Genomic DNA, 15,593 nt, shown 5'->3' on the forward strand with positions numbered 1-15,593 from the left:
GCGACTTAAAGCTGATCCATACAAGTCGTGGTCTGTCTCTTGCATGAGAATAGGATATTGCAGCTGTTTGTGATGTTAACTTGTATTTTTACCGTAGGTCCACTTAGCACAGACATTCTGCAGCTTTGCGTCCAACAACAGTAGCTTCAGTGGACCAGAATGCAAAGCGGTCCCAGCAGAGCCACCGTCGCTGACAGATCACAGATTTGGTACATGGGTGAACCATGGCTCTTCTGTAGTTGCTGACAAAGGGCATTCTGGGAAACAATTTCGGAACACCAAACAAAACAACACTATGCGACTTCATTTCACTTTCGATTCAGTAAACTTGAGGGTTATTACAAAAAAAGTGTGCAGTCATATTTAGGAGTAATTGCTGTTTAGAGACTGAGCTGAAAGGAAATGAAGCCCAGCGTTGTTGCCATTCCTGACTGGCCGGACCCCTCAATGTTGACACACACAGCACCTCCGGCCTGGTAGTTAGTATTTGCTTTATGTATTAGTTTAGCAGTTGTGCACGAAGAGGAGCACTGCACGAAGAGAAAAAAAAAAACAACGCAAAAAAAAAAAACCTGCATCTATTCTGACCACAAGTTTACCACGAATAAAGGTTTGGATTTGCAAATGTTACCAGTGTTGATCCGTGACTTCTTCATCTGTTATGTCTGTTTATGTATAAATTACATTGACATTATTAAATCATGTTTATTTGCAGTTAAATACATTTCCCAGAATTATATAAAACACACCTGACTGATGAATGAACTTGGAGGTGGCTGCAGTTCCCTTCTCATCCTTTTATTGTAAAACTATGGTAACAAAATCAGAGTATCTTAAAACTCACCAAAATATTTGTGCTGTAAAAGGTTGAACATATATTTGAAATGGAAAGTTTCATCTACAGCTGCTTATACGTGCTAATTTTTAAATGTGATCAGTCACAACTCTGGAGTTTTCATGGTTTCTACTTAACTTCTGTAGAGTATGTTTCAGCCTTCAACATCGAACAAAATAAGAACACTTGTCAACATGAGATGAATCAATAATTACAATAAAGTGCGTTGATTTCCAGGGAAAACTTCGAGGCCTGTTGGTCAGACAATCATTTAGAGACAGCTGAGGAAAAAAAAAGACTGTCCATGTGCTCAGTATTTGTGAGTTGAGCTGTAAAAATCAGCCATAATAGCCTTTGTGTTACACAAATGTCGTGTGAAATAAAGTCACTGCTTCGTCTGTCGGCGAAGCAGGAGGGCACGGACGAGCCCACTCATTCGCTGGTAGTTTTTTCAAGCTGGTCTCTGATTGGTCCTCGGTCCTCGGTTGTGCCTGACCAGAAGTCTGGGTTGTCTTCGTACCATTTGACTAAGAGACACACACAAAATAATTAATAGCACACATTATCTAGCAGGAACTATCGTGTACTTCTCTCTTTGTGTGTGTGTTATTGTACCAGTCTGTCTGATGCCTTCAGGCCAGGACACCTGAACTCTCCAGCCCAGCTGCTGCAGCTTCTCACATTTGATTGGGTAGCGCAGGTCAACACTTGGCCTACAGGGCAGAGGTCAAAGGTCGATGCTTGATGTTTTAGATGCAAGTAAATTAAGGAAGTAGTGATCCTAAATTAACTGACCAGAGACAGGGAATGTTTACCAGCAATAAATGTGAGGAACTGTGAAAACCTGAGTTTAAATGTGTTTGTCTAAGGTGTATGGAATCTTCCGGCACTAATTTACTCACCTGTCAGGCACAAACTCGAGCCAATCGTTCACCTCACACTCCGGCACGTTCTTGACCTAAAAAACACACAGTTTAAGACGTGTTTAATGCGCCTTTCTTCTTTGCAATTAGGATGTCTGACACTTTCATGTATTTCTGCGTCTAACCCCATCAGCTAACACATCTGAGCGTCTGCAGCCGCTACATGTTTGAATTAAGGGAACAGCCCTTAAACCCACCATCTTAACAAGTTCCCTGGCCAGTTGCATGATGGGAATCTCACAGTTTGCTCCAACATTGTAGATTTCTCCCACAATCCCTCTCTCTAGAACCAGCAGGAAGGCGTTGACGGCGTCATCGACAAACAGGAAATGGCGGGATTTAGGGAGGGTTCCCTGGATGGTGCTGCGGCACAGGTGAGACAGAGAAACCCAAGTTTTAGAAACTAGATTTGCTCCGTTTTTCTCTTAATGCTCAAAGGAAATACTGCAGCTGGATTGTAACTACAAGGTCTGCCAGAAAAACCCTTTCAAAATAAAGTTCAAACAAACTTACCATTTCTTGTTCATTTGCAAGAGGGTGAGAAACCTCGGAATGACCTGAAAGATCAAGAGGACTGCCGGTTTTAATAGAATATCATCATCACTGTATGATGACAATGTGTTGATTTTAAAGTGAATAAGATCCTGTTTATCTGGTGCGTTTAAAGCCAGAAAAATCTGCAATTCTGCATTTAATAAAAAAAATTGCTAAATCTTTATTCTTTTGTAATGCAGACAAACAGCAAGCACAAAGGATCAGTGATCGTCCAACCTCTTTAAAACATGTAAGCAGACATCAGGTGCACATGATTGGAGCATATCAAGCATTGCAATAGAAATCAAACTGGTGCTACTGGGACTGTTATTATTAACCAGTTTACCTCAGTGAGCGTGCATTTCCCATCATTCTACAGTGATTACGTCACACAACCTCCTGAAAAAAAACAAGTAAAGACTGAGAAACCTTTTCAGTGTACTGCCTGGGCCCGTAGATGTTGTTGCTCCTGGTAATGATGATGGGAAACTGGCGATAGATCAACAGAGCAGGATTTAACATACAATGAACCATGAGGAACAACAGGTGGATTGCTTTTATCTGCAGCTTTTTTTCAAAGCAGAATCAGATCTGAGGCCAGTTTAAAAGAACACTGGAAAATGTTCAATTTCAGATCATTCGTGGCATTTCGAAGCTACTTTCCTGCCTGTGTGCGCACCTTGTACTTGTCCCAGTAGGATCTGACCAGGTACTCCGCCGCTGCTTTAGTGGCAGAATATGGGTTGGAGGGCCTCACTGGACTGCTCTCATCAAACACCTGCAGAGAAGAAGCACCCAGCATGCACGTCACTAAATGACTCCAAAACGCCACACGCCCACCCAACAACCAGCCGAGCCACTGTTCCCCGACCTCGTCCAGACCGGCTCCGTACACTTCATCCGTGCTGACGTAGACGAAGCGCTGCGGGTGGTGTCGGGCCTGATGGGCGGCTCCCAGAAGAACCCTGGTTCCATTGATGTTCACACGCTGAAAACTAGACGGGGTTTCAAACGACGACTCTGAGCGAGGGAAGGAAAAAAAAGAGAATGACAACATCAGAGGTCAACACTCTTGACTTGACTGAAGTGGGCTCGGTGAATGAATGGAGCAGTAAAACCAGCCCAGTGGACGAGCGGAGCCTCACCGACATGCGTTTTGGCCGCCAGGTGAAAGATCACATCAATGTTTTCGGTGCTGAAAATGTGATTCACCAGCCGTGAGTTACACACATCTCCCTGTTGAAGAAACAAGTACATATAAAGAGTTATACTACTAGTTACCGTGCAAATATCACTGATTTCCTATTGGTATTTAAAAAAGCTGTTTCAGGTCAGATCAGTTTGAGATCACTCAGCAACTCTCACTCTGATGAAGGTGTAGTTTGCTCTGTCTTCAACACCCTCCAGACTCCTGGGGCTGCAGCAGTAATCCAACTGGAAGAAATCACACAATGAATGCTCATGCAACAGAATGTACAATAACAAACTTATGGCCTCACACATGAGTTCAATCCACTTTTTTTTTTTTACATCCTCATCCTTTTGGGGACGAGGACAATGCCAGCCAAACACACACACACACACACACACACACACACACACAGTGAAGACTTACATTGTCCAGGTTAATAATCCTCCAGTCTGGGTGTCTGTGGACCAGCGAAGTGACAAGATGGGAGCCACTGGGGAGAGAGGTGTGGAGGTGAAGAGTCAGTGAGAACAAACACCTCACAGAGGAGTCTTTGATTTGATGATCTGTAGATAAAAGCTGCTTTGCTGATTAAGATGAAAAAACCCATAAACAGCAGAAATCCTCACTGACAGCATCAGACTGTTACATGCAGAGCCTTGATATACAGATAGCAGTACATAAAATAGGCAGAATCAGCTCCACCATAATGAGATAAGATAAAATGTACTTATTGTCCCTGTGGGGAAATTGTTCCTGGACTCCATCCAGCTGCAGTTTACAGGTGTAAGATACCTGTATGAACCCACCTGACTGATGTGTTGGTTCTTAATTACGACTGGCCTGTGGTCCCCGACTGACTTAGGGTCAAATATCATCTCCTCTGTCTTTCCCACATTCAGCACAAGATGATTTTGGTCACACCACTGGATAAATTCCTCTATTTTCTGATAACAATGCTGATTACATGCTAATGCACCTGTAAAATGAAGCTACTACTAATATATTAATTTAGTCCATATATTTTTTTTATTGAAGAACTGTAGCCCGCTGTAATGCAACTACAGTGTTTGAGAACAGAAATTATAGTTCAGTAATTTAAGTTTGACATGATATGTTTAAATGTCAGTCGGAAATTTGGGTATCCCAAAGTAACTGCAAAAAAGCTGCAATAGTTTGCCTTTAGCTGCCTTCGTGTAACATCAGTGACTGAAGAACGAGAGACGTCGTAGCCGTATGAAAGTGAACTATTATCTGGCAATGGATAACAGTCGTACTTTTCTTTCAATATGTAGCTAATCATGAATGAGCTCACATGAATCCAGATCCTCCAGTCACAAGAACAGTCCTGTTGAAGTCCATCTTCTGGTCATCAAAACTGAGCACCGCTAGCTGTCAAATCAAATTTAGCTCTCCTATAGATATACTAACGACATCTTAATCGTTTTTAACTGGTACTACAGAAGATCCCTGTACATTACGTGATGCGCGACCGTCGTCGGCCGTCTCGTTTTACGGCAGTGTTGACACGTTGAAAATGGGCGGAACATTTTCGCATGTACACAGGTTTCTGTTCTCTGATTGGTTATTTAATATGACGGAGTGAAATACGCGCTGTGTCATTGTGTGAATCCCAAATCAATCAAAGTGTCCACGCTGCCCACTAACACCTGAACAGTGTCAAGGAAGCTATAATCAATATGTCACGTCCGGAACTTATTTTCAAAATAATGTGTTTAGTTAACATATTTAGTCAATATGTTATTAAGGTCAAAAGTACGTGTTTTTCTGCGGTTTGCATTTTTTTATTTGGTAAAGTCGCGTATTACCATTTTAAACCCTACATATACTGAACTACAAAGCATATTTTTAGGAAATACACTGATGTGACACAATTCACTACAATAGATTTACAATGCATTATAGCGTAACCTTAATATCAAATATATCTAATATAAAATATACAACATTTTCATGAGTGATTCTATTCGTTTTTGCGCCACTCTGTGTGCCATAAATGCGATTTGTTATTCTAGTATTCGCCAAAATGAGGCACATGGAGCTTTTATTTAAGGATAGAACCACAAAACTTCCGGTCACATCCTGTGCCACTTCGGATGACTTGACGCAGCTGGTTTACTTCTGGCTTCGTGGCTCATTGAATTGGACTGCTAACGTGTATTAGTCGATAACGTTATAGTGCATAAGGGGAAAATGTCGTATTTGTTAGCAACATTTATCGCCGTGGCGCTGCTCACTTCGGAGGCCTTTGGGAAAACTGTGACGGGACTTTTTAAGAGCGAAGTAGCGAGACAGCAGAATGGCCAGTTCATCACTAAATTCATGTACCAAGGTAACGATAGCGGTGCTGATGTGTTGCCGCTAACGTGTCATTTCAGCAGTAACATGGCTAGCTTAAATTTGGCTAATGTTAATTTTAACGTGTGGTGATGACGGTGTGTTCAATGCACTGTCTTCATTTCGGCTTTTGCATTTGCTACGTGCTCACCGTAGCTGTAGCTAGCATGTCATCATCACTTTATCTGATAATGTCTGCACTGATGATTAACACTACGTTTAATAACCCTGCTCAGCCTTCCTGTTTCTTTCTGCCAGGTACAATAAAATAGTTATTTTTCTTGTATTTATTTTAAGGGTCTTATTTAGGGTGGCTTTCAGTGAGTGATTTAGTGGACATTTATTGTGTTTCTGAGATTGAACCTAGTTATAAACCAGCCTCTTTAACCACTGAAACAGCTCCAAATGTCTCCTCCTGATCCAAGAAGAAGCTGTCCTCCCTCCTGCCCCCCCACACCCACCTTTGCTGAGGTCAGAGGTCAGCTACAGTCCTCACTGAGCTGCCTGGATCAGGAGCCTTCCAGCAGGGTGATGGTTGCAGCCAGAGTGGCTGCTAAAATCACTGTGGAGACCCTGAAACCGGCTGACCCTGGAGGCCCGACACAAGATCGCGATCAGTAGATTCATTTGAGTCTTGCATCGTTTTGTGTTCGCTTGGCTTGTTGTGCTTCCTCTTGTCCTGAACGAAGTGACTGCACTAATGTCAGTGTGCTCGAAAATGAGACTTGTAGAAATCCCACTTGCTTCAGGAGATGATTCTGAAACGCAAGGCTTTATGGGTAGAAGCAAGTTGGATTATCAACAGCCAAAGTTTTTGATGAATCAGTGAATTGATTAGTCAGATGTCAAATGCCAGAGATCCAACACCCTTGTCCTGTCTCTGTCTGCCTGTAGGTGATAGCGGTCTGTTCGTGTGCAGGCTGGAGAACTCTGCCCTCGCTACAGAGAAGGAGTCCAGGTTGCTGCTGTATCAGGATATGGACTCAGACCTGGACAACCTCAGCTGCTCCGAGAGGCTCGCCAAAGCTCAGTTCGCCAGTAAGGACCAGCGATCGCTAGTACAGAGTGCTACTACTACTAGTGCTGATGCGATGTAGCTATATTGATATTTACTCCCTCCTCCACACTGTCGCCTCATCTGTTCGTCCTCTTCCTCCTCCTGCTTCAGTTTCTCTCAGTGAAGAAGAGCACAACCAGACGATCCCTCGCCAGTCCTCACCTACAGCCTGGCAGGCCCTGTATGCTGACAGATACACCTGTCAGGTAACAGCTACATCACAGATTGCTGTGAAGCCAAACCGCCTTAACAAACGCGTTAAATCTGACTGCAGTGCACACCAGTGTTAATATGAATGGATGTTTTCCTTTAGCTGAAGAATGGGGACACCTGTGCTGAGCGTGATCTCATGTCCAAACAAGCTAGAAATGCAGTAACAGTGCTAACAATAACAGTAATAAATAAGATGACACTGTGTCGCTCTTATTGCCTGCAAATTTACAAGACTATCAGAGGCTTATTTCAGTTTTTCCTCTTCTCTCTGTTACCCGCCTGTCTCTCCAGGAAAGTGCAGTGATCCCCTCTCACCCTGATCTCAGTTTTACCGTCCTGCTGTTGAACGCCGACTCGGCTGGGAATCCTCTGGAGCACTTCAGCGCAGAGGAGGCAGGTGAGACGTCCCTGATACTCTCGTCAGCGCAGCTGCTGGACCGCCAATGTATCAGCGCATTAACCAAGTGAAAACGTGACCTAACGCTTTGCATCGGTTGCAGGTGATCTTGTTAAAGTCATGCTCATCTGACATCATGTCATGATCTCAGATGAAAGAAAATGTACACAACTTGTGATTACACTCTCTCACTTTAAAGAGGCCATATTATACTTTTTGGGTGTTTCTCCATCCTTTAGCATGTGATATAGCTTTTGTGTGCATCATCCATTCCCTCCCACAGAAAACACTGCTCCTGAACTGCCGTAAACGCCTCATTGTCCAGCCTTTTCTTCCTTTACTATTAGTCCAGCTGCTCTGCACTGGCTTCCTGTAACATTCAGAATTGATTGTAAGGTCCTCCTTGCTATGGAGCGCACTATCTACAGATATCAGGGAAGCAGCTCACTGAATATTTTCAAAAGAAAGCAAAAAAAGATCTCTTCACTTCAGCCTTGAACTAACTAGCTTTGACTTCCTGACACAGGTCTGGAACTTTTGAGCTTTGCCTCGCGTTTATGCACTGCTGCACTTCAATTTACTTGATTTTATGCATTCTATCTACTTGATTTTTAGCTTTATTTTATTATGATCCAGCTGGTTTTATTTTCCATCTCATGCATTCTCTGTATTCTGTTTTCATCTTTGTTTTCGTCCTATTTTTACTGTTATTATGGAGTGGGTTTTATGTCATCTTGTATTACGTTAACTTTCTCATGTGCACAGCCGGTCACATAAAAAGACTCTTTGAGCTGATGCCTTGTATAAAAAGTGCAGTGCAGTATCCACATCCACTGCTTTGTGTTTGTGTTTGTGTGGAGCTGTTAAAATAATACCTCTGTTGAATATTTAAATACTACAAAGTGCATAATGGTTTTCCCAATGCTGTTTGAAACTGCATGGATGTGACATTATAATTGTATTCTCTCTCTCTCTGTCAGGTCTCCAGAGCTTTTACTTCCTCCTGCTGCTGGCCTACTTCATAGCCTGCTGCATCTACATCCAGCCTCTGTACCAGGCTCTGAAGAAAGGAGGCCCCATGCACACCGTCCTCAAAGTGCTGACCACAGTGCTGGCATTGCAGGGCTGCTCCGCCCTCTGCAACTACATCCACTTGGCCAGGTGCGTTCAGCAGATGGCCTCTCATTGTCCTCAGATTGTTTTGGGGAAATTTCTCTTGATGTATTCACGCTTATTACTGACTCCACATACAGTTTTTACATACGTAGCATTTGATTGTTTGTAGCTTTGTGATTAATAGTTTTTTATACCATGGTCTGGGTGAATACTCGATTCTGATTGGCTGCAGGGTGTCCGTTAAAAAGTGTTATAGGACACCTATAAAAGAAGTTCCGGTCAAATAGCCTGATTGTTCTAAATTATTGCGCTGGCTCAAATGCTAGTTGGTAACCGTGGCAACAGAAACTCAGAACATAGGTTAACATACGTTATTTCACAGTTTATTTATCACAACGGCAAGACAGTAGACAAAACATGAGTGATTTTATAGTTTCATTTAACCTATTTGGTAAAAACGATTTAGGAAACTGTGGACTTTGATTCTTTAAAACAAATTTTCGCATCATCCTCTGGACAAACACGAGCGGTAAGAGGTGCACTTGTCCTCTGAAATGATACTTTGTAACGTAACGTAACGTTAAGCAATCATCTCACTTCCCTCCACTGATGAGGCCTAATATAAGAGCTGCGGCCGACTGAGCTGCAGGTTCCGTGGCCAGAGCTGGTTACCTTGGCAACGCGTCACAACGAGAGATATTAAATAGTCCGCTCAGCCGCTTCTTGTGAAGAACTTTGGATTTTAACAGTAAAAAACAACATTAAGGTATTCATAATTGATTTAACATTTATTTTTTTCGTAAGTGACCATGGTATAAGCAGGATAATGCCCGACAAGGTGTCCATTATCAGAAATGAATGGACTTTGCGGAAGCAACCGGTTCACGCCTCCCCGTCGTCCATTCATTTCTGATAATGGACACCTCGTCAGGCATTATCCCTTACTTCTTTATCTCTACTTATTGTGTGCGTATTTGTTTACCTGACTTTTGACGTATTCCATACATTCCATGCTTGCCCTTGCAGGGATAAATCAAATTGGTACTGTGGAGAATGTGGACTAATGTGCTCTTGTGATTCCTTTTCCCTCCCTTTGTGCTCTGCAGATATTCCAGAGATGGTATTGGTATTCCACTGATGGGCAGCCTGGCAGAGTGTATGTTCCTCTTTCTTATATATGTCCTTTCTTTCCATTTTTATTCAGATCTGCTTTTGAAGCTTGATTCAGTTAGAAGAGGAAGAGGAACTGATTATTTCAGATTGATTCAGAAACAGACGAGAAATGAATTGTTTTGTGTCCTCTTCTTTTCCGCCACCTGCTCCCCGTGCAGTCTGGGATATGGTGTCCCAGGTGTCCATGCTGTACATGTTGCTGAGTCTGTGTATGGGCTGGACTCTGAGCCGAGGCAGGAAGCCTCAGTCCAGACCTCTGCAGTGGGAACAGTCTCCAGCGTCCACGGCCGTCGCTGTTGGTGGAGTCGTCACACAGGTACGCAGGACCGTGCTGAAACACTCTCAAACGAATTATTCTGTCTGATAGTGAAGTCTGTTAGATTTGAGGTGAAGTGCTAATGGGAGTGAAACGTCATTTTCAGGGAGCGCTGCTGCTGTGGGAGCAGTATTCAGAATCCGAGAGCGAGCATCACAGCTACCATGCCCAGCAGAGTCTGGCAGGGCTCCTCCTCATGGCTCTGAGAGTGGTCCTGGCCCTCCTGCTGGCCTCTGTCCTCTACCAGATCATCTCCACCGAGAGGAGCACCCTGAAGAGAGACTTCTACCTCTCCTTCGCCAAGGTAAATATACAGCTCCCGAATACACCCTCCAGACAAACAAATATTTACCTGCAGATCTTCAGGTGGTCATGTGGTCTGCCTTGTGTTCTCTGCAGGGGTGCTTCCTGTGGTTCCTCTGCCACCCCGTCCTCTTCCTTATGTCGGTTATCTTCAACGAGCACCAGAGAGAGAAGGTTTGAACACGCAACATACCAGATTTTAGTATTTTAGCACCGCCACACACTGATGTGTTTGACTGATCAGTTAATCATGTTTCACAATCAAAAGTGCAGTTTTTCTTTGTTTCTTATGACATTTTGAGTGCAGAAAAATACAAAAGTGAGTGAAGTTAGTATCCATCAACTTTCTCATTTCCATCAGTTTTCAAATTTCCATCAAAACGTTTATTTTGGAGTGAGATATTTTGCTCCAGTTGTCTGGCTTTAGCAGAGCTGTTAACAGAGACGCCAAAGAGCAGAGATGCTTCATGTGTCAACAGGCAACTTAGGAATTGTTCTTTACACATAAAAAGCCAAAAAAATAAATAAAAAAGCACCTTGTCTTCCCTCTCTGTAGGTGGTGACTATAGGTGTGATCCTGTGCCAGTCCATCTCCATGGTGATCCTCTACCAGCTCTTCCTGTCTCGCTCTCTCTACTGGGAGGTCTCCTCTCTGTCCTCTGTGTCTCTGCCGCTCACCATGTCCAGGACGAACCACAGGGGGCGCTACTGAGCACATCCGCTGTCCCGCTTCGCCTGACCGCCACGAGCGAGGGAGAGGACGCTGAGGCTTCGCCTCCCGTAACCTCCCCCCGCATCAGAGGAGGGAGAGCATGAAGGAGAAGCAGAGAGGATGCTGCAGGGACTTTTCTCTGCTGCTGGTAATGTTTGTTGGGAGAATAGTAAAAGCCACTAATAAGCAAGTTAGCAGGGAGCTATGGCAGACAGAAGAGGAAGACATTCACAGCAACACCCTACCTCTAGTTACAACTGAGTTTTCATTGGAATCAACATCAACAAACTGAGCAGCAGCAGTGGAGAGCCACCTAGAGAAGGGACATCAGGCTTTCTCGTGGTTTCTTGTGCTCTCCACAACATGCTGGATTACATGACTGACAGCCAAAACAGACCAACACAAGCATGATGAAGACGGACCGTCAACAGTTGAGGGTGCATCTGCTCGCGAGGTGCACGACAAGAATGAGAAATGACTCACGGCAGAAACGGGCAGATGGTACAGAATCAGATGGCTGCTCGGACCTTTAGGACACAACCCAACATCAGCATACTTGAGCTCAAGGAAGCGTCTCTGCAAGGTCACACATGCTGACTTCGCGCTCTTGGCTTTGATGATCGGTCAAACTACAGAATCATAGGTTTGCTATAAAGGAAAATACAAAGCACAGGGAAGCGTTCCACCGCTGCGGCGCTGTGGTGTCAGATAAAGGGATGCAGGGTGGAGCGCATCCTTATCCTCCTCATTAAACAAGACTTGGATCAAATCGCCAAAGAGATGAAGACGGTTTCTGTCTTAAAGGATAAGGCTGGTGTCCCATGACAATACAAAACCAGCAATCAGTGAAGGGATAAAAGAACATCTCACCACGTGCAACAGTGTGGCTCATAGTTTTGGAGCTCTTTGGCACAGAGGAGTAAGATATATCAGGCTGTGCATACACACACAGTACTTGGTCGTTGGTTCAATTCATTGTAGGTTTTGGTCTTTTAATGTTATTTATTTACAATTAGAGAATAGATGAATAAATGGGCGGATCGTGGATCAGTATGTGGTAAGACTGACATGTTTCTGTGGATAAACTGATGGAGTCAGATCTGTCTCAGTATTAATGAATGTGCACAGAAGGGTTCGTATAGAGAGGACTCTCTCACACTCATGTGATTGGCTGAAGCAGAAGGAGCCATCTGATTGGCTGCGAATAATTGAGCCACCTCAGAGGAGACTCCCGAAACCCACACACACAGGAACGCAGTGAAGCTCGCTCAGCATTTCCAAGCTGTTTGCATTGATGATCTGACCCCACAGAGGTGGAGAGACAGTTGGATGGCCTTTAGAGATGGTGGACAAATACATGTAAAGATGGATATGGTGAATTATGGACGGGTGGAGGGATGGATAAAGTTTGGACAGATAGTTACAGCATGTGCTCTGGTGGGCAGGTAAATAAGTGGATTTTCACTCAGCTGAATCAGAAGGATTGGCTTACTTTGTCTTTGATGACTGTCAGCCTAAAGATCACAGCTTGATCTGTGATCATTATCTGTTCGACTTATTTCCTCACTGTCAACATGAATCTATGAGCTGACAACCTTTGAAATCATATATCACATAAACACACTACACGACTCATGCTTTTTTTTTTTTAACTTTAATTCTTCATGCGTTGCACCATGAGCCAAAGCACGCTACCCGGGCTCCAAAGCTTCACCGCAGTGTGAATGGGAGTAAAGTGAAACCAAAGTGTACTAAAAAAGCTACAGTCACGGCTGCTTGTGGCTTCAGATGATTCCCACTGTGTAAATACATTTTAATGGAAGTCATTATTCAGCTCTGGTCTGGGCCCTCTGTGGCTTCCTGTGAGGAAGGACCCTTCATTAGTGTCGTATGAACTCGCAGCGGGAACGGGCCTTTAGTTTCATTTCACATGGTGGGAAATGACGATTCACTTCACAAACTGACAGCCGACATGGAGCGCTGACGCATTTATTGGTTGTGTATTTATTCCTGGGTAGCTGCACATTATAAAGACGCTAAACCAGTTACTGCACAGTTTCATGTTTGATTTCATTGTTTCATTGAACCACATGTATCCCGTTAAATAGCGATGATTTAATGAGATTAGCAAGCCCTTTTGGTCTGCTACAACCTAGAAAACACTGACGAAGCCGACTGCCTGTCAGTGAAACAGGATGCAACCAGTGGCAGGATGTGTTTGTGTCGCTCACATGCTCATGCACTCTTGTAGACATTGTAACACACATTGCTCAGTGGCGTTACGAATGGTCCAAAACTCCACAGATCACTTCTTTTATGACATTATACTTGAATATGAACCTTTGCTGGTGGTTTGATAATCACTAAATGTGCAATCTAAGCTGTTATTTTATGTTGGTGTGCAGTAAAGCGGTGCATGTGTTATCCGAGCAGTATGTACTGTATGTGAACTGCAAGTGGGTACAAGGGATTACATCCACTGTATATTTTATTTGTCCCACAGTGACAATCTCATTCCAACTGGACAACAATAAAATATGAATACTCTGTTTGTATCGTGTCACTCATCAGACTGTTTGTTTGTTTGCTGTTACATTGGCTTCATTGTTAGAGCTTAAATTCTAGAGTCAAAGCTGTTTTCCTTTTGAGATCTGATGTGAAGTTCAGTGTAACCTTGCCCCACATCTGCACTGCCTGCTTAAAGTAACCCAGTTCATGTTTTTTTTCTCACAGCTGACGCACATCAGATATGCGTTATGAAACCTGTGGGGAATGTTTTATCTGTCAGGAAGATTCAGATTTAAATGTGATCTACAGCGTGGATTGCAAAAGGATTGCAATAAAAGATGAGTGTCTGTGAAGTAAGTCTTTTAAGTGAGGGTGCTGTCATCTTTTAGAGTAACCAAAAAAAAAAAAGTACTCCCAAAGGCTGTAGTGCTTTAGCCTGCTTCTCCTGTGAAGGTAAGACCAGCCTGCAGAACCTGACCTAGAGAGGTAAGAGCGTGTGAGGCAGCATGGTTTAACATTAAACCTGTTCACAGTGACAGACTGTACTGTCAAAGTGAGTTTATACCGCTGGCCAAGCCGGATGATATTAAAAAAAAAAAAAAGTCAATATAAATAAATGCAGTATGTCCTGCATCTTTTATTTTTTTTTTGTCTTTATGAGTCCACTTCCAGTTTGTGCATTTATTTGTCAACCAAGTGTGTACGCATCCACTTTTTTTTGCATTATTCATATCATCCTGGGATTTTCTGTTTGGATATTAAGAAAAACTATGATTAAAAAAACATAATTTTCTTCTACATGCCGATTTTCCTCCTTCTTCTTCGTCTTGAATTTTGGTGGTCGACAGAGACACAAGGGGGCCTTACTGTTGTAGCTTTTTAAAAAATAATTTCTTAAACGTTATATTGCTATGTGCCTTTTGTAGAGGTTTTTATATTTTATGCAGAAAACATATTTCTGTATAATTCTTTGAATTCAGCAAAGTTTAATGATAAAATAAATATTGACTGTTCCTTTCAAGATCCTAACACACAGCGGAACGAGTAACCAATCAAGTCCTCGCGTCGCGGACATGTGACCTGTAAGGAACCAAGGAAATGTTAGGAATTTGTTATGATTTGTTAGGAATTGTTCGTAGCAGTTAGAAATGTGATAATTTATAGATTGTCTTGTGATGACCCAAAGGTAATACCAGTCTGCAGAGCCTGACCTAGAGAGGTAAGAACGTGTGAGGCAACCAGATTTAAAGTTAAACTTCAGACAGTGACTGTACTCTCTTATTATGCTTATAATGCTCTGCTGGGGTCTGATCCGGCCAAAACCTTTCATGATGATAAAAATCAGCATTAATAATTGCAGTATGTCCTATATATTATTATTTTCTGTCTTTATACTGTTGAGTACATTTATTTGTCAAACAGCTGCACGAGATGTGTTAATGAGCCTTCAGTTTCAGTAAACTTACATATACAATAAACAATACAGTTTTTAATTTAAATTTTACAAAAACTTTAAATGGCGTAGTCTGTATCGCAAATGATGGTTACATTTAGCACACTTACGTGCCGTAATTGATAATCAAACAAATGTCGTTCTCCAATGGTGTAAATTCCATCCATCTACTGTGAGGCGAACTGCACTGTGAGGAGTTGTAAAACTATGCGCGGAAAAAAAAACCCGCAATACGCGCATTTGACGGTCGAAAAAATAATGTTTGCCATGTACAATCTTAAATACTAAAGCATCAATGAAAATCAAAACGTCACGAACAGGATTCGAACCTGTGCGGGGAAACCCCATTGGATTTCGAGTCCAACGCCTTAACCTCTCGGCCACCGTGACTACGCATGTGTGAGACGTCATGTTAGACGGATACATAGACACACTTACAGACATAATGGGGACATATGTGTATACATTGCAAATACTACACTTTTGTATAATAAGAAGCAGCTGAC

The 15,593-nt window shown here is 42.9% G+C and overlaps 2 protein-coding genes and 1 non-coding gene across 3 annotated transcripts; 1 reads left to right on the top strand and 2 right to left on the bottom strand.

Annotated features, from left to right (window-relative positions):
• Positions 1 to 699: 699 nt before the first annotated feature.
• Positions 700 to 4,973, bottom strand: LOC121627246 (dTDP-D-glucose 4,6-dehydratase-like). Its single transcript, XM_041966051.1, has 12 exons — positions 4,797 to 4,973; positions 3,908 to 3,974; positions 3,658 to 3,726; positions 3,438 to 3,528; positions 3,164 to 3,312; positions 2,972 to 3,070; positions 2,722 to 2,781; positions 2,272 to 2,315; positions 1,956 to 2,121; positions 1,738 to 1,793; positions 1,451 to 1,548; positions 700 to 1,362 (listed from the first exon to the last, which is right to left on the bottom strand). Exons 1-12 carry the CDS (start codon positions 4,841 to 4,843, stop codon positions 1,268 to 1,270), a joined length of 1,041 nt encoding a protein of 346 aa, XP_041821985.1. The 5' UTR covers positions 4,844 to 4,973; the 3' UTR covers positions 700 to 1,267.
• Positions 4,974 to 5,695: 722 nt separating this feature from the next.
• On the top strand, positions 5,696 to 13,979 carry gpr180 (G protein-coupled receptor 180). The gene is made up of 10 exons (XM_041966333.1): positions 5,696 to 5,834; positions 6,734 to 6,877; positions 7,008 to 7,102; positions 7,401 to 7,506; positions 8,487 to 8,667; positions 9,729 to 9,778; positions 9,954 to 10,111; positions 10,218 to 10,415; positions 10,511 to 10,588; positions 10,971 to 13,979. The coding sequence occupies exons 1-10, from the start codon at positions 5,696 to 5,698 to the stop codon at positions 11,124 to 11,126; spliced, it is 1,305 nt and encodes a 434-aa protein (XP_041822267.1). The 3' UTR covers positions 11,127 to 13,979.
• A 1,416-nt stretch (positions 13,980 to 15,395) lies between these two features.
• Positions 15,396 to 15,477, bottom strand: trnas-cga. The gene has a single exon. It is a non-coding gene; the product is annotated as a tRNA-Ser (tRNA).
• Positions 15,478 to 15,593: the final 116 nt, after the last annotated feature.

This window comes from Chelmon rostratus, chromosome 24 (assembly GCF_017976325.1).
Source record: "Chelmon rostratus isolate fCheRos1 chromosome 24, fCheRos1.pri, whole genome shotgun sequence".
NCBI classification, from domain to species: domain Eukaryota; kingdom Metazoa; phylum Chordata; class Actinopteri; order Chaetodontiformes; family Chaetodontidae; genus Chelmon; species Chelmon rostratus.

Bases quoted from the DNA above. Each gene is read 5' to 3' on its own strand.
- LOC121627246 (XM_041966051.1), bottom strand. From the start codon at position 4,843: ATGGACTTCAACAGGACTGTTCTTGTGACTGGAGGATCTGGATTCAT. The intron at 3,975-4,796 runs GTGAGCTCATTC...CTCTCTCCCCAG, and splicing joins ACTGGAGGATCTGGATTCAT to TGGCTCCCATCTTGTCACTT. The intron at 2,122-2,271 runs GTAAGTTTGTTT...CCTGTGCCGCAG, and splicing joins TTGCAAATGAACAAGAAATG to CACCATCCAGGGAACCCTCC.
- gpr180 (XM_041966333.1), top strand. From the start codon at position 5,696: ATGTCGTATTTGTTAGCAACATTTATCGCCGTGGCGCTGCTCACTTCG. The intron at 5,835-6,733 runs GTAACGATAGCG...GTCTGCCTGTAG, and splicing joins CACTAAATTCATGTACCAAG to GTGATAGCGGTCTGTTCGTG. The intron at 10,416-10,510 runs GTAAATATACAG...TGTTCTCTGCAG, and splicing joins TCTACCTCTCCTTCGCCAAG to GGGTGCTTCCTGTGGTTCCT.